This window comes from Lipotes vexillifer, unplaced genomic scaffold, assembly GCF_000442215.2.
Source record: "Lipotes vexillifer unplaced genomic scaffold, Lipotes_vexillifer_v1.1 scaffold39, whole genome shotgun sequence".
Classification (NCBI taxonomy): Eukaryota; Metazoa; Chordata; class Mammalia; order Artiodactyla; family Lipotidae; genus Lipotes; species Lipotes vexillifer.
The window spans coordinates 114,154-132,042 of NW_006787038.1; the positions used below are offsets into that span (position 1 = coordinate 114,154).

At 45.9% G+C, this 17,889-nt stretch overlaps 1 protein-coding gene across 4 annotated transcripts in view; it reads left to right on the forward strand.

Moving 5' to 3' along the window:
* Positions 1-3,562: 3,562 nt before the first annotated feature.
* Positions 3,563-17,889, forward strand: part of DCAF4 (DDB1 and CUL4 associated factor 4) — a 17,600-nt gene continuing 3,273 nt past the window's right edge. Inside the window, exons 1-10 of one of the 4 annotated variants that reach the window (XM_007459691.1) lie at positions 3,563-3,651; positions 5,796-5,896; positions 6,295-6,456; positions 7,137-7,212; positions 8,389-8,491; positions 10,328-10,471; positions 11,348-11,397; positions 15,803-15,882; positions 16,968-17,066; positions 17,189-17,286. In XM_007459691.1, the coding sequence (XP_007459753.1) occupies positions 3,563-3,651; positions 5,796-5,896; positions 6,295-6,456; positions 7,137-7,212; positions 8,389-8,491; positions 10,328-10,471; positions 11,348-11,397; positions 15,803-15,882; positions 16,968-17,066; positions 17,189-17,286 (1,002 nt within the window). Of the gene's footprint in view, positions 3,652-5,795; positions 5,897-6,294; positions 6,457-7,136; positions 7,213-8,388; positions 8,492-10,327; positions 10,472-11,347; positions 11,398-15,802; positions 15,892-16,967; positions 17,067-17,188; positions 17,287-17,889 lie in introns of those variants that run through there. The other 3 variants (XM_007459692.1, XM_007459693.1, XM_007459694.1) reach the window with 3 other exon arrangements.

A 17,889-nucleotide genomic window follows, 5' to 3' on the forward strand; every position in this document is an offset into this window, starting at 1 on the left:
AGGAACACCAATCTAAAAACTGATTGTGCTGACTTCGTATTACTGTCCAATAAAATTGTCTGAATTTTGAATTTTAATCTTTGCTATATATATATATTTGGCTTTGGAGCCACATTTGTCTCACTCTGTTACCATGTGCTGGTGACTTTCAAATCTATATCTTTAGCCTCATTTTCCCTCTGAATTCCCAGACCCCTGTTTACAAACATGTTGAGATTGGTTTGTTCAAAATCAGACTTACTGTCGTCGTTCCCCAAACTGCTCCTCCTCCTTGTCTCTCAGGTCAGAACACTACCAGTTATTCATTTATCAGGTTTCAGCTGCTCTCTCTCCACCTCTCCCATGAAACTCACCTCCTAAATCTTTCTAAATTCAGGGTTCTCTATCCCAAGTATCACTTCCACGTTGGTGGGTTCATGTAACCTGAGTTGCTACAGCAGTCCTTAACTTCCAACTTATTCCCTCCACCGCTGCCTTTCTAAAATGCAGGTTTAGTCATGTTACTCAGCAAACTTACCGAGCACCCAGAGACCTCAGCATCTGACCCTGCCTGCCTCTCTAGCCTAATCTCCCAGCCCTGTACTTTAGGCTGTGGCCATACCAGACTGCTTGCAGGCCCCTCACTCTGCCAACCTTGCCTGACGGACTGGGTTCAAACTCACTCTCCCCTCTGGCTCTTCCATTCAGAGCCATCACTCCCTTCTCTCCCACTGCAGTGCCTGCATCTGTGCTTGTGTGAGGTGGTGGTTTAGAAATATTGTCTTTGGCCAAAACCAGCACTCACCATTTATTTCATTATTTACCATGTCCTTCTGATAGTGCAGTGCTCTACCGAGGACAGTGGTGCAAGTGGGCCAATGGCCCTGCCTCCTAATGGGTGATCTGCTGCCTTTGACTCGCCGTTACCTATGCTTTTCCACTATTCATGCATCATTTCATAACTAAAGCAAACTGGAATCATGTACGGAATGTGCAATCTAAATAAGTCTTCATCTTTTTTTGTAGAGTTGGTTGGTAATAATGATAATCTTATGTCAGTATGGCTTATTTTTCTTATCAGTTTTCTTATCACCATCCATACATATTTCCCTTCCTGTGCATAGTGCCTTTAACCTGTAACGTAACTAATTAATAAATACAACTTTATTCTTTGTCTGAGGCTTAAGATAATTGATCCAAAGGGAAACCTATGCATGTGGTATTCAGGAGCCATTAAAGTGGTTGCTGAGGAAAATGAATAAAATTATTATATTTTTGGATGGGGATGGGGCAGTGGTAGAATTTCAGAGATAGGAAATACAGATAGGTGAAAGAGCATACTAGGAACTAGGGAGAGATCATGAACTCGCTTTGGAACATGGTCTGTGAAAGCAGACAGGAGGCAGCCTTTTTATAAGAACTTGATGCTAGGTTAGAGATGAAACGGTGTTTGCAGGTGAGATTGTGTTAAGTATAAAATGAAGAGGATCTAGGACAGAACGTTGTTAAACACAGAGTGGGTGACCCAAGAGAAACTAGAGAAGGATGAACTTGACAAGTACGAGAACCAAGAGAAAGATATTCCAGAAACCTAGGGAAGAGTGAAGCTTTGTGGTGTCATGTGTTGTAGGAATAAGGGCTAAAAAGAGACCACTAACTTTGGCAAGTAGGTGAGATCATTAACCTCAGCAAGAGCATTTTAGCAGAACGGTGAGGATGGAGGAGTCCTGACTACAGTGAGTTGAAGAATGATTGGAAAATAAAGAAGTGGAGTGTGTACATATAGACCATGCTTCCAGAACATTTCTGTTCCTTTTGGGTTGGAAGTGGAGCACATACAAATGAAAAACGTGAGCGTGTTTATAAGCTGAGATAAGGAGAGGGGGAGATTGATTAAACATATATGAACACAGATGTCTGCAGAGTTTGAGAAAAATGAGATCAACAGCCAGGAGGGATGGGTTTGCCTGGAAAAGGCACAGGGACACCTGTTTCTCCAAGACAAAAAGGAAGATGATAAGAATTAGTAAAGGCAGGCATTTGTGGAGGGGATGAAAAAGAAGTTGGGGGTATTCGTACTGGTAACATCTCTCTTCTGGGTGAGGTAGGGAGCTATGCTGTCTACTAAGTGTGACTAGGAGGAAGTGGGAAGGGATTTTAGGAGAGATGACACCCTGGATTGTCGGGAGTGAATCAGACTAGGAATAAATAAAACTAGGTCAATTTATAATGTCCCAGCAGAGGATGAAAGAGGATGGACATTTGTGATGACTCCAAGTCGGCATGGCTATATTGATGAGCTTTAGTAGTGCTTATTCATTCTGGCACAGGACTAGAGAGTGGCTGGTTAAACTAATCCAGGTTGTGGAGTCTGCTTCCCACTGACTCTGAAGCAGGCAAATCAAGGACTTCGTTACAGAATTCATGAAATGTTTGGTTAAATACTATACTCACTAAATATCTCTTCCTTTGTATCCAATAGCCCCAACTCACAATCATAGGTTGACATAGAAGTCGTTGGGTAAATACTGAATTCTGGAATGTAGGTCCAGACTTCTGGTGCTCTGTCTGATGCTAACAGGCACTTCCTACTCAAAAGTAGAAGTTGGAAAATAAAAGCAAATAGATTTTCTAATCTATTCCTTGGTTGCATTCAGCCCTAGAAATTTTTTTCTAATTTTGTTAACGGCATTTGAATATTATACTTTTAAAGTGTGTTCGGTAAGATGTCACAGTGTCTCCACTGAGTGGGGAGAGGATCACCAGGTGTTGGGAAAGCATGAAACTCGCAGCAGCTGGTCTGTGTACTACAGTTCAGTCTCTTTAAGAATTCCTAATGTGATTCCCATTGTTAAAACTTCTGATGATTTGACGATTAAGTGATAAATTCAGGCCATACAAGATAAGACTTGAAAAAGCCACTCAAAATAGTTATGGCAACATCAGTGTCTTTAAGAGAACATTCCTTATTTCAACAAATGCATGTGCACATCCTTCCCCTTAACAGCTAGTGTACTTCAGGAAACTAAAACACTCTCTAAAGCACATTGAGAAGTCACATGCCACTGCCCCATTTAATTTGTTCACAATTTTTCCTGCTTGATACTGAAACCGAGGAAGAGATAGTGTTCACAATTAACTATTCTCTATGAATAGGAATGTGTGTGGATCGAAAGAAAAATTATATGCTCTGGAGTTAATCTGGTAAGGAAAAGAAGACTAGCTTAGGAGGGTTCTCATTGCCAGGCTCAAACTGTTGTCGGAAAGTAATTGTGAGAGTCTGTCAACACGTCACACAGTGACCTGGGGAATGGAGGTTGGCAGGTTGTCGGGCCAGGTATCAGCTGTGAGGTAAGAGGACTGCAGCCAGAGAGATGGCTACAGACGCGTTGGGTTTTATTTGTGTGTCCACCTGGTGGCAGTCCTACAGGTAAGGCTTGGTGGCGGCTTTAATGATAACCTAGGTTGGGCCATCCTTTTGCCTAGTTCTGAGCATGAAGGAACTATCAAGAAGCAAACAGAAGAGGTGTGCACACGTGCATTTGTATGTAATTTTCTTTCTTTTTCTCTTTTAGCAGCTGAAATGCAGAAAAGCAGGGGGCAGAGTAGAAGACATGGAAGAAGGAGCCACCGACACAACCCTTGGTTCAGACAGCATGGTTCTAATGAGAGGCAAGTGCTGTTGCCCAGTGTCTTACTAACGTTGACAGCACCCTCACACGCACATGACTCCCTGGAGGTCTCAGCAAAATGCAGGCTCTGAGGTCGGGCCGACTAGAGTCTGTGCTTCTCACATGCTCCCAAGGGAGTGTCTGCTGGGGGCCAGCCTGCCTGCCACACTTTGAGTAGTGAGGAGGTGGCCACACTTGTCTTGCTTTTCAGTGTGACCGTGACTTCTGGCTGGAGCCTTAGCCACAGGCTTAGAAGTAAACATTATCTGATACAACTGGGGAGCTCTTTCTCCAGTTTTTAGTCTTTCTTCTTTTTTTTCAGCCTATGAAAGTAGCTTTCTGGAAACCTAATTTCATTAATTCAGCCTAAATCCTAAGTAAGACTATATAATATATAATACGATATAGTATTTAATAAACACAAAAGGTATAAAGAATAATACAATGAATATTAGGTACCTACTACCCAGCTTGAAAAATAAAACAGTGTATACTTAGGTGAAATCCCCATAATAAATATTTTCCACACTCTACTTACTTTTCTGCATAAATGAAATACAGTCTAATCTCAGAACATGATTCACCCCACCCCATCCCAGGAGAGGATACCTCTTCACAGTTCAGGGCTGCTGACGTGACTTCTGGCCATAGGAAGTCTTTGCACAGCCCTCTCTTCACCAAAGGAGACCCGTATGCCAATTTCAAAAGTCTTTCACACTCCAGATCTCCTTTTAAAATGGACAGATTTCTAGCTATAGGGTCAGAAGATGTCGAATGCCAGTATGCTTCTCTAGAACAGATTAACTCAAACAGAAAAAAAAGAAAAGCATCAGAATGTTGTGGAAGAAACAAGGGCTTTGGAATTAGGAAGTCTGGGTTTGACGCTCTACTTTTTCCTGTGTGAAATTGGTCAAGCTATTTAATCACCCTGAGTCACTCTTCTTGTACCATACTTCTCTTGTGAGGTTTGTAATAATGTATGTAAAGCCCCATCAGGCTGTCTGTCTCTGAGTAGGCCCTGTGTATATGGTGGACCTCATTTGGTGCAGAATAATAGGGACTCTGAACCAAAGTCCCCAACATGACCCATACTGTAGAAAGATCAGGACAGGTACTCAATGTTTGTATGTTTTATGAGGAGAACCACGGATACTCTTTGGGCCCCAGGCCTTCCCTCAAGAGCGCGTCGTGCAGCAAACTGTGATCTGTGCAGGGAGAGAGTCTTGATTCAGCTTGGCAGAGTCGCGTGGAAGCCAGCTGGACAGCCACCTTCTGGGCTCCCTGTGGAAAGGATGGGGCAGCGGTCCTTGGGCTAGAGATGTAGACCTTTGTTATAACACTTAACCTTTCCTCCGCTTGCTGCTGATCACACGTGAGCTTCCTCACGAAGCTCTGGGCCGTTAAAAGGGAGAATAAATAATTTTCTCTGAAACTGCATAGTTAGTATTTATAGACAAAAGAGAGAGTTCTTTGATTCCTTTAACCTAGTTTTGCAGTTTGTATTCCTTTTGGTGTTATAGGGGGCAGGGGAAGTTCTTAATTTTAAAGTGGATTTTACCAGAATTCTAAAATTAGGTCTTTTGTTCTTTCACTATATCTTTCAGCCTATAATTGCCACAGAAGCTGCTTGTAGCTTTGCAAAATGAGTATTTAAACCATGGCTCTATCCCAGTATTGCTGAGCAAATCACCTCTGTGCCCTGAACCCCAGTTTCTCCATCTTCAGGGTTGAGTAACCAAGTAAAATTTAAACTTTTGTACTGCTGAATCCAATAAAAAATGAAATTCACCTGGCCTTGTAACTGCTGTTGAGCTGACAAATGAGCCCAGCTGTTAAAATTCTTATTGGCCAAAATTTCTGTTCTCATTTTCATCTGGAAAATTCCAAAAGACCTCACAAAATACTCAAATGAGGAGATACAAAAGAGGAACTGCTGTGACGTGCATCCTCTTAAGGATGAGAAACCAAAAACCGTGCCCTAACTTCGGTGTATTTGCAGTAGGTAAACTGCTTCCAAGAAAAAGAGGGGTCAGTGCTCCCCAAGTAATCGAGGGTTAGGGTGAAGGCTGTGGAACTGCAGGACCCCAGAGTCAAAGAGTGACTGGGGTCATTGGCTGCAAGTTAACCCTGACTGTGTGTCAACAGGAATAATACAAGGGTACAGCAAAGCCCACAGGGTTCCAGCCACAGCGATGATGAGGCCCCGTCGACCTCCTCCAGCACAGCTGGCAGTTCTTCTGTGCTAGGTAAGGCAGCCTGCTGGACAGGGCTCCTCCGGCCCTGCCTGTGGGGAAAGATGAAACCTAGTTGTGCCTCATCATCTAGTTATGTCTGTTCTGGCTGCCCTTCTCCTCAGTCCTTTGTGTCTTCACTTGTGTGTGGGTACACTCCATGTGTGTCATCAGCCCATTCCTGGCTTGGAGGAAATTCTGGGAACAAATTGAAACAAGAACCGTGATCCTGAGGCAGACAGCTCCCCACAGGACTGAACTGGGCCCGGGATGGTGACTGGCAGTGCTAGCCCACCTCCTGCCCCTCAGGAAAGATCGGCAGCTGTGAGGGGTGGTAGGCAGGCCCCTGGGCTTCTCGCTGGGTGGCTCGGTTCACAGCGTTTTAAGTTGGATTTTATTTCTTTCGACTAAAGATCTACCAGGTTATTACTTTGACCCTGAAAAGAAACGCTACTTCCGCTTGCTCCCTGGACATAACAACTGCAACCCCCTCACGAAGGAGAGCATCCGGCAGAAGGAAATGGAGAGCAAAAGGCTGCAGCTGCTAGAGGAAGAGGACAAGCAGGGAAAGGTAGGCTCCACAGCCCCAGGAGCTGCCCTGTCCCCTCCACTCCTGCCAGCATCCACCCACTGCCACAGGGAGGTGCCAATTAAACGCCCCTGTAACCCTCAGCATAGCGCACTTTAGGAGGGTGGCGTCGAATTTTCCCTGACAGGAACCTGATGAAGAGAATAAGAACAGGCTAGAAATCTCCTCCCACCACCCCCCGCTTTTCTTATTTGCTGGGTTTCATCAGGAATTCTTACATTCTGTCCTTCCCCAGGAGACTGTTGGGTAGCAGCCCAATATAGCCTCTGTAACTGTGTGTTTTAAATAGAAAACCAGCGTGTATGGTTTGGATACGAGGGTTTCTGGTACCCCTTCTGGAGATGAGATGCCAGGACATTTCCGTGATCATGGGGACAATGGAATGGAAAGTCTGGGCCCCACAGTAACCGTAGGTCGAATGGAAAGCGTGTTGCAGACCTGAGTGTCCAGTGCCATTCCTGCACTCACTAGCTCAGTGGCCTCATCTCCTCAGGTATAAATTGATGGGGGACTTGGAGAGGTGCTGAGCAGACTTCCCATCTCACACATACTTCCTTGTGATAGGTTTTTCCTCTTTCCAAGGAGAGGAGACTAGAATCCTGAAAACATAATTCATTATACAATAACATAAAACTTCACTGAATCTTTCTCTCTTTTAGAAAACAGCCAGGTTGGGATTTAATGCATCTTCCTTACTACAAAAAAGCAAGCTGGGTTTTCTCAACGTCACCAGTTACTGCCGGTAAGATAATGCCTCTTCGTTATGTTTTCTTCATGAATGTTCTTTTCCTCTTTCTTATTTCCATGATCCAAGAATTGTCAGGATAGAGCATGTAGCTGCTCCGTGAGGAGTGTTCACAGTTGAGGACCTTCAGCTCAACAGCCTGCTTCTGCTGCTGAAATCAGCCCTGAGAGAATCATCCTTCCTTTAGAGCCAGGGAGAGAGGAGAGGGGATCTAGGCAGAGAAATTGGGCAGAAATTTCTCAAGGTGACTCCTCTTTGTTACTTGTAAATCATTTCTAGTTAAGTAGAAGGTCCTTTAGCTTCATCCCATCAGGGTTCTGCCTCTTTTTCTCCTTCTAATGAGTTGTCACCAAAAAGGGAACGTTAAATGGATGTGTACTAAACTTTAAATACTGGTGATGTCTGATACAGTTCTAACTAAAGCCCTGTGAGATAGGTTGACACTTTCCCCAGGTTGCAGAAGAAGAGACTGAGACTCAGAGTGGAATGATTTGCTCAAGGTAAAGCTAGGAAGCGGGGGGATCTGTCTGACTCCCCAGCCTGAGCTCCTAACCCCTGCATTCTGCTGCCTCCCACTCTACCTGGGCCAGTGAAGAAACAACATGGGTGTGGGTGGTTTACCCAGGGAGGCCCCCTCAGGGAAGGCCAGCCCTGCAGGCAGTGTCAGCCAGGGCAGGTAGGGGTGTGCTTGTCCTGTGTTTCTCTCTTTCTGAGAGGGAAAAGAGTTAAAGGTCTAGTTAGAAAGATCTGTTCTTCACCCTAAAACATGCTCGGTCTTTGGTGGAGAGGAAAAGGGGTAACCGGATGGGCAGCTGCATGCCTGGTTCTTCATGAACTGTGTGCCCTTCAGCAGGTTGTTTCATTTCTCAGGCACATTCTCTTCATCTCAAGAGAATGAGTTGCGCTAGATGATCCAATATAAGTCCTTCTAGTTCTGACTTTCTTTGACACTGTGAATGAGCCACCCATTTCTTTGCTTTAGTTTTCCCAAGAGTTCTAAAATTGAGATTTTTTGGGGCCTTGCTCAGCTCCATTGCTGAGATTTAATATGGAGAGAGAGCTGACAAGAGAAGGTGGTCTTCAGGGTGTGGGACAGAGCAGAACCCCTGCATCTTCTTGGATATCTAGGTATGATGTCCATACCTCCCCTGCTCCCCTCTTTCTCCTCTGCAGTTTAGCCAATGAGCTGCGAGTGAGCTGCATGCAGAGGAAGAAGGTCCAAATTCAGAGCTCGGATCCCTCCGCTTTGGCAAGTGACCGATTTAACCTGATACTGGTGAGTGGGAGGGAGCCATCTGTAGGTTCCAGAGACATAGTTGCCATCCCCTGGACAATTTGTGGCTTTGCATTTGTTTTCATCAAGCCTGGCTGTGTAGAAGCCACTAGCCATGAAAGCAGGTTTTATGGTTTTAACAAGCACCTACCAGCTACCCATTGGCAGATGCCAAGCTGGCAAGACAGGCTGTGCTGTGACCATTGTCACCCCCACTACAGCTCTGTCATTTGACATTAGAGCCGGGGTCCACACACGCTGACAGAGAACCATCACGAAGTAACTTTCCCATGGGTATGTTGTGTACACAGTTGAAAAGTTACATGGCGGACCAGGGGCTTCTGATCCTTTCCATACTGGACAGGATTTGGTAGCCAAACCTGAAGCACCAGCGTCCTTCAGTAGCAACAGCGTATTAGTTTCTTGCTTTCTGTCCCTGACCTCAGTAACGGGGGCCTGCAGGCCATGTCTCTGGGCCTGCACATCCAGTACACCTCCACTGCATCATTTGCGGGGAGCAGAAAATGATCTCTCTGCCTCTGGTTTAGACCCGGACTGGAAGCCAGGGGGCAGAGAAATGTTGGCAGAGGATCAGAGGGTCCACTGCAAACAGAAGTAGCCAGACCTCTCAGCTGGACTGGCAGTTCCTGGAGGCTGAGGGACAGCCAAGGAGAGTGAGAGAAGGACACAAAATAGAGAGCCTCAGCCTGGTGGTCTACTGACAGGACTGGACGCTGAGGCTACGGAATTTACCCTTGAGGTCCTGCCCCAGGACCTCTACAACAGAGCCCTTCACGTAAGGAGTGTCATGGGCCAGGACTCATGTTTTCTCCTGTGTTTGGGGAACAGTTTGACCTGAATCAAGTAGAATACTTTCTTGTGGTGGGTTCCCCTCAGGAGCGCCTTCCCTGGGGTTCTTCAGTAAACCGGGTGGGGACAGTGGAGATCACTCTGCACCTGCTGCTTAGCATGGCCTGAGCACCTGGTCTTCATACTTTGTGTGCTGGTGTTTGGAAGACCCTCCCCATGATCCAGAGTTACGATGACTGGATGGCTGGTGTGACCCAGAGGGGTGGGAAGCACAGTTTGTCACCCAGGGATCAGAGTTTTCAGATCTGACTCTAGTCACTGGTAATGATTCTTCAGGAATATAACTATTGTTGCCAAGTAAACTTGCAAAGTAAGTGTGTTTTCACCAGCACCCAAACCCATATGTATTTGTGTATGTTATATTTATAAATATATTTTAAAAACACACAGACATATAAAGGTTTTGCTTTGAAATAATTATTAACCACATTTTTTAAATGAAAACAGAAAATCTTAAAAATAACCCACATCCCATTGCCATCTTTTCTATTGTAATTTTTTTGCCCATGCGATGCCTTTCTTTTTACTTGGTGATAATCACAGTGCCTATGTAATAGGAATACAATTTTCCTTTCTTCTTTTATCCCTTGGCAGTTATAATTAGCATTTTCCACATTTCTGTGTAGCTTTCATGATGGCCACATGCTCTGTCACCATGTGGCTCATCTAAACTCCTCTGGGTGGACGTTGGGACTCTCCCAAGCCCAGTTCTGAGAGGGGTCACTGTGCAGACTGGCTCTGCCCCCTCACTGCCTTTTTTGCTCCTGAACTGTGAGACCAGATGCCTGTCAGCTTTGCCCAGTGATGGCTACACCAAGTAGGGGCAAGTCAGGTCATTCCGCACTTCCTCATGGGCGAGAACCCTCACCTGGTGAAAACACACAGAGCGTGGGAGCTAGGTAGACGGTCTTTCGGCAGACCACGTGGCTCAGCCTGGGAGGCCACCCACAGTCCGCCTCCCTTCTCCAGGCGGATACCAACAGTGACCGGCTCTTCACCGTGAACGATGTCAAAGTCGGGGGCTCCAAGTACGGCATCATCAACCTGCGTGGCCTGAAGACCCCCACGCTCAGGGTGCACATGCATGAAAACCTCTATTTCACCAACCGGAAGGTACGCTGCCCTTCCCTTCAGCCATGGCAGCCTGCTCTGCCATTGGATCCAGGGCACTGCGGTAATTGGCCAAATTCAGAGTAGAGGAGAGAGCTTTGTGAAGAAGGCAGGGCTCGGTTACCTCATTTTCTCAAGGGAGAAAATGGAGTTTTAGATCCTGAGAACTCATAGGGGAAGAAAAGGGCCTCATTAGTTTCTCGTCTTGGAAGAGAAATGAATTTACATGGGGGAGGACTTGAAGCAGTGTTGCTTTAATTAACCTGTTGCAGGGACTTCCCTCCAGGAGGGTTAAGTTGATCCAAAGGAGCCCATGCTAAAGCACAGAGTTCCTGGGAGGTGGACCACAGAGGGGCTGGGTGGAGGGTCCTCCCAGTGTATCAGAACATTATGTCAATCTTCCAGTCAGTTGTAGCCAGCACTGAAATTTATGTAAATGTAAGGAGCTTGCTGTCTGGCGGGCAACTTTTAACATTGCAGTCAGTGGGTGATGGCTGCATCTGTAAGAAGCTGTGATTTTCTGTTCTGTTGAGACACAGGTTGAAAATGGTTTCTGGGTGAAGTGAGATCCGTTGCAGAGAATTCATCCCTGGCCTATACCAGAGGGTATACCAGATGGCTCATTGTGATGCCCATGCTATGCTGATGATGAAGGACTGAGGCCTGGGGGTTACTTCTTCCCGTTCCCCTCAAGGTTCTGCACGGTGGGGCAGGGAGCTTCCTTGTTCTCAGAATACTCGTTCCAGCCCCTATTCAAGGAGTGAGACCTGAAGAAAGCAGTCAGTCACATGTCTGTTCTATAAGAAAGTATTTGTCTGTTTCTCTCCATAAGTTGGCATCAAACCAATCTGTCCATCTGGCTGTGTGTTTCCTCACCAGGTGAACGCTGTGAGCTGGGCCTCGCTGAATCACCTGGATTCCCACATTCTGTATCTTTTGGCAGGTGAAAAGGTTTGGTGGGCCAGCCATGCCCTGATGTAGACCAGGGCATCTGTGGGGTTTGTGAGATGGTGTTTTAGTGTCCAGAGGTCTAGGCCATTCTGCACGAATGTCTCACCTTGTAGGAAATAGCAATGCACCCGCTAGAAAACAAGAATTCCCATGGAGCACAGAGAAGCAGCTGAGGTCCTAGAATGATGTCAGTGTTACCAGGTGCCAGACACTGTTCTGGAACTTGAGAGTTGGTGCTTTAGCAGAGGAACAAAGCAGAAAGGAACAGTAAAGCCTTGAAAAGGAACCCCAAATCCTCCTGAGGCAGAGGAGGAGGAGCCTCCCAAGGCAGGGAGGCTGAGGGCACACACCAGAGAATGGTGTTCCTTTGACATCAGACTGGGGCTGTGGGCTCTGGGCCTAGGTTCCCTGCCCAGAGATGGCCTTCTCTAGAGCACTCTTCATTCTAGTCTCTTCCTTCCCTACCCAGAGAGCCATCTGGGCTTTGTAGGAGCACACAGAACAGTGTCAGGGTAACTGGGATCCCTGGGGTCTCTTGATGATGCAGAGGACAGCTGTCCATCATGTCCTTCATGGAGTGATACTGTTTGACCCAAAGCCAAAGCCACATGTTAATGAGTCTTGTTGTGGTTCATTTCCATAATAAACGAGTTCGCTCACATAAATGAAACTATGTGACCACTTGTCATGCCTAACGCCAACTTCAGAGTTGTCATAAGGTTAACTAGTTAACATCTGTGAATACACTTAGCACAGTGCTTGGCCATGTCATGGGTCCTCAACAAATGATGCCTGAATTGGAATCTATTGGTTTGGGGTTTTTTTTGTTTGGGGGGGGGGTGGTTTGTTTGTTTGTTATTTTATTTATTTGGCTGCACTGGGTCTTGGTTGCTGTACGTGGGATCCTTTTTTTCTTTCTTTTTTTTTTTTTAAGTTGCGGCATGTGGGCTCTTAGTTGCTGCATGTGGGATCTAGTTCCCTGACCAGGGATCGAACCCAGGTCCCCTGCATTGAGAGCACAGAGTCTTAAGCACTGGACCATCAGGGAAGTCCCTCAAAGGGTTTTAAAGCCTAAAGCACGTTAGAGATCTGATCATAACTTTTATGTAAGACAAACACAAAACTGTGTGTTCTGTAAATTGAAAGTTTTCTGTGGCTTTCATTTGGTGGGGTTTGTGGGGTGACGGGACCACCTGTTACTGTCTTGATCTTACCAGAGGGCAGAAGAGATCAAGCCTTAAAAGAGAGAAAACAAGAACCTCACTCTCATTTGTGATCTTCAGACAGTATGGCGTTTATCCATGCTTCTCTTAGTGAGGATAAAAATCCATATATAGGGGCTTCCCTGGTGGTGCAGCGGTTGAGAGTCCGCCTGCTGATGCAGGGGACACGGGTTCGTGCCCCGGCCCGGGAAGATCCCACATGCTGCGGAGCGGCTGCGCCCGTGAGCCATGGCCGCTGAGCCTGCCTGTCCGGAGCCTGTGCTCCGCAACGGGAGAGGCCACAACAGTGAGAGACCTGCGTGCCGCAAAAAAAAAGAAAAAAAAATCCATATATAGGCATACCTCAGAGATAGACAGATACAGATATAAGAGTTACGTTTACACTATACTGTAGTCTGTTAAGTGTGCAGTAGCATCGTGTTTGAAAAACATTGTACATACCTTAACTTAAAAATATTTTGTTGCTAAAAAATGCTAATCATCTGAGCCTTCAACAAGTCATAATCTTTTTGCAACAGTAACATCAAAGATCACTGATCACAGATCACCATTAACAAAATAGTAATGAAAAAGTTTGAAATATTGTGAGAATTACCAAAATGTGACACAAAGACACAAAATGAGCAAATGCCACTGGGAAAATAGCACCAGTGGACTTGTTCAACACCAAGTTGCCACAAATCTTCAATTTGAAGAAAAAAAACAACAACACTATCTGCGAAGGGCAGCAAAGGAAAGCACAGTAAAAGAAACGAGTGTGGTCTATTGTGGTTTGATCAGCGGCTTGCCCTCTGGTGGTCATTTCAGGTAATCTTCAGGCTTTTGTGCACCTGCTTCTTCTGCTGAAGGTCTTAAACTTTCTTCCTTTACAAAAATGACACATGGTTCAGACCTGCACTCTGTGCTTTTCCCCAAAGAGTGGTGGGAGGTTAGACTGAACTTTTTCTACACTTAGCAGGTTCTTCACTGACCTGTGGCCTTTTAAAGGATTAGCTCTATGATACTGGCCCTGTAAGTGCCATGCAAAGGTTGAGTGTAACCTGGGTTTCAGCCACAGTAACATGGGTAAGTGCACATGGGTAAGGACTTTCTCCCCACATCCTTGCCCTACAAATGTAGAAGGAAAAGAGATTTATCTCAGAAGGAATTGAGCTGCCCAGATACAGTGTTCTCATTTATAGCTTCAGCAGCCTCTGTACTAGAGATATTTAACATGGGGCTTACCACCCAAGGCAACACGATACCCACACATCACACATTCAGATGGTCAAGATCGTTGCCTGATTGCTTGGCAAAGATGTACATTTTTCAGTGAGGTGTGTGTGTTGATTCCACCAGCATCTATTGGGCATCTAGAATCCCTGTGCAAGGTGCTGGAGCTGGGCACTTCAGCAGGTGGTCAGTCTTTGCAGTGATGTCAATGGGGAATTGTAGGGTGCAGGGATTGGGGTGGCCTTCCTGGAGGTGGTTCCCACATGGGAAGGAGGGCACGGAGCTCCCATTAGAAGAGTGAGAAGAAAGCTTGGCACATTTGGCAGCAATAAGTGGTTTGGTATCGGTGACGTCTCTGGCTAGGTAGCGCCTTGCAAAACCAAATCCTTGGGGCTGTGGGATGCCCCTGGAAGACTGTAGTCATGGATTCATTTCTCATATAGCAGTGAAGGTGGTAGGCTGGTGAGGGTGAGACCTCGGATGGAAGGCTGTTACAAGACTAAAGACGGTGGTGAAGAGGCTGTGAACTGATGAGCAGGAATAGAGAAGAGACACGAGTTTAAGAGGCTTAGGACCTAGGCCAGGGAATCTTGGTGATGGGAGAAGGTCCAAGGATGGAACGCCAGGAGAGTGGTTGTGGAGGCCAAGAAGGAGTGTATAGGTAGAAATTGTGCTGCATGGCCCGGGGCAGGACTGGAAATCCTTCATCAGATTTAGTATTAGGAGCTCACTGGAGATCTTGGGGAGAAATTTCACTGGAAAGGTGAGGGTCTGACCTGGATTTCAGTGGGTTGAAGAGTAAAAGAAAGGCGAGGAAGTGGGGATAAACACAGGCTCCTCTTGAAGCTCTGAAAGGAAAGGGAAAGGAAACAATCAGAAGACAGTCCGATAGAAAAGCAGGCAAAGGATATAAAGAGGCAGTTCACAGTAAGGGAAACGCAACTATAATCAGATGTAGTTCAGAGAAATGCAAAGTAAAAGGAGATATTTTATGCCCATTCAGATAAACACGATTTTTAAGCTCTGATAGTGCCAAGTTTTGGCCTAGGTGGAGAATGGGGGGAAATGCTGGTATAAGTAAACGATACAGCCACTTCAAGTTGGAGATGCGTGTCCTTTACAACCCCCCAGTTCCACTCTAGGTATAGCAGTGTTTTCAAACTGTGAGTCATGACCTATCCTATAAACTGTGGCCCAGGAAATCAACTTATTGAGCAGCTTTTTTTTTTTTTAATGAAGTAGGTTAGAAAAAATCACTTTCATATTTAGTAAGTGTAAATATTTTATGAAACTTTTGTTTCAAATGTTTGTGTGTATATAGCACACTGGTGAAAAATGAAATTCTTAACCACAGTTGTAAGAAACTGTCTTAGAGAAGCCTCCCATACATGGGAGTGGGAGACAGGAGAATAGGAAGAGAGGCTCATTTCAGCAGCAGAGGGGGAAAAAAAAGCGAAAACCATCTCAGTGCCCATCAGCAGGAGACTGGATAAATAAATTGTGGTCTGTTCATACAAAGGAATGCTCTGCGGTGAAAACAGATGAACTGGAGTTACAAATATGAATACAGTTGCATCTAGGAGACAATGCAGACTGAGCTGTTGTAGAAGATTCTGTGTGATGCCATTTACGTGCGTTTTAAAATCAGACACATAAATGTGTTCTTTATATTGTTGATGGACAAATGTTGTGTAGTGGAAATATTAAGGCCTAGAACTCAGACCAGTTTTAGAATAGCGATTCTCTCTGGGTGGAGGAAAGTTAAAAGGGGGCCTTTAACTGTATCTGTGACATTTTCTTCCTTTTAAAAAATGTGAAACTAAATATGGAAAATGTAAACATGTTAAATGTGGATGATGGGTATTATTATACCTTTTTCGAAGGGTACTGATGCCCATTCTCCTCCCAGAGGAGACTTGTACTTGGCTGTCCTTAACGGCTTTTCCAGGCTGTGCCTCATGGGAATTGCAGAGACTCCAGGCTGTGCCACCCTGCTCCCAGCGTCATTGTTTGTCAGTAGTCATCCAGGTACAAGGGGTCCTTTTCCTTTGGTTGAGGAGGTGCTAAGGAACATCTTTGTCCTCCGCCTCCCAGGAGCTGCAGCCAACAGCAGCATAAGCTCCGTAGTGATGGCTTGGACAGGAGGGGTGGGAACCATGGGCTGGTGAGCCCAAGTCGGAGCTCGCAGGGTGGGGACAGTCTGCAGAGCACCTGGGAGGATTTCTTAAACTTGACCCAGGATTTGTACTAGAAGCATGTGCATCTTCACTTATCCCCTCCTTTTGGGTCATTTCAGCAGCTGGAACAGTTAAAGGTGTGTGTAACCCGTACAAGACATGAAAATATTTATTGGGGCTGCCTATATAGATTTCCCAGAGAGCATCTGTTAAGCTCCTACTGTATGGCAGGTTCTGTCAGGGATACTTACATTCTGTCTGGCTGAAGGCAGTCCAACTGCCTGGCACCGTTCTGGATATTAAGTTTTCAGTCTTTCAGAGAATTAGGATCAATTAGACAAGGATCAGGCCTCTAAGAGTGCAGGCTTCAGGCAGACCTGACATGAATTCCAGCTGTGCCCCTTACCAGTTTGAGCAGATCGCTTAAGCTCTCTAAAGTAAATACCTGCCCCCTCAGGTTACATGGAGGATTAAATGATTTAACGCGCACTTAGCCTGGTGCCTGGCATTTCACCATACAGCAAGCTTATGAGGTGGGAGTATATATTTATCACCATTTTACAGATGAGGAGACTGAGGCAAAAAGAAGTTTGGAATTTCCCTTACAAAACCAAAAGATGGTGTGAGAAGTCAGGATAGTGGTTCCCTTTAGGGAGGAGTGAGGAGGGTAGTAATTGGGAGGGGACAGGAAGGGTACCAGGGTACTAGAATGTTCTATTTCTTAACCTGGGTAGTGGTTACATAGCTATACTTCACATAGTATACGTTAAAGTGTATACTATGATTTGTACCCCTAATGTATGTTTTATCAATTTAAAGAAATTATTTTTGAAAAAAGTTTGAGATCACATAGCTGGAATTGAAACCCTCCTATGTGACACCATACTGCCTCCCTGATAGCTGTTAGTCTTTCTAACACTACTACTGTCCCCTCAGCAGGAGACCGGCCTGGCATGCTCTGCAGTTTCCGGATCCCCGGGGCCTGGTCCTGTGCATGGTCCCTGAACATCCAGGCAAATAACTGCTTTAGTACAGGTGAGCTACGGCTGCCTCCCCAGGTGCCCAGGGTAAAGGATTTCACAGACCCGAAACCCCTGTCCACAGTCCCTCTCCCCAGACCTCGAGTGACACTGTCTGCCCATCTCCGTCTCTGCCAGGCTTGTCTCGGCGAGTCCTGGTGACCAGCGTGGTGACGGGACACCGGCAGTCATTTGGGACCAGCAGTGACGTCTTGGCCCAGCAGTTTGCTATTATGGTTGGTTGGATTGGGAAGGGCCTGATAGAAAGTTTCCCAAGAGCGGACATTTTGCTGGATTGGAATGGGATTCCCCTGTGTGGAGTCTAGTCCTCCTCCCTCTTTTACAGGGAGAAGGAGGGCACCAGAAGTGATTAACAGGTTGCTTGGTGAATAAGTCAGCACTGAATGACATTTGGCTGATCTGGAAGGGCGTGGCTCAGCTGCCTTTAAACAACTTATGAATTGTTAGCAATTCTTGAGTACTTGGATAAGCCAGCAGGACAGTAAAGTTTTTTAATGTATAAATTAAATATGTCCCAATTCATTACACTTTTATCTGCAGCTGTCAAGTTACACATTTTATAAATTTAAAAATCAAAATTCTAGTCATTACTACGTTTCAAAGACTTGACCTGTAGAAAACGCCACCTTTCGGGCTTCCCTGGTGGCGCAGCGGTTGAGAGTCCTCCTGCCGATGCGGGGGACGTGGGTTCGTGTCCCGGTCTGGGAGGATCCCACATGCCGCGGAGCGCTGCACCCGTGAGCCATGGCCGCTAAGCCTGTGTGTCCGGAGCCTGTGCTCCGCAGCGGGAGAGGCCACAGCAGTGAGAGGCCCGCGTA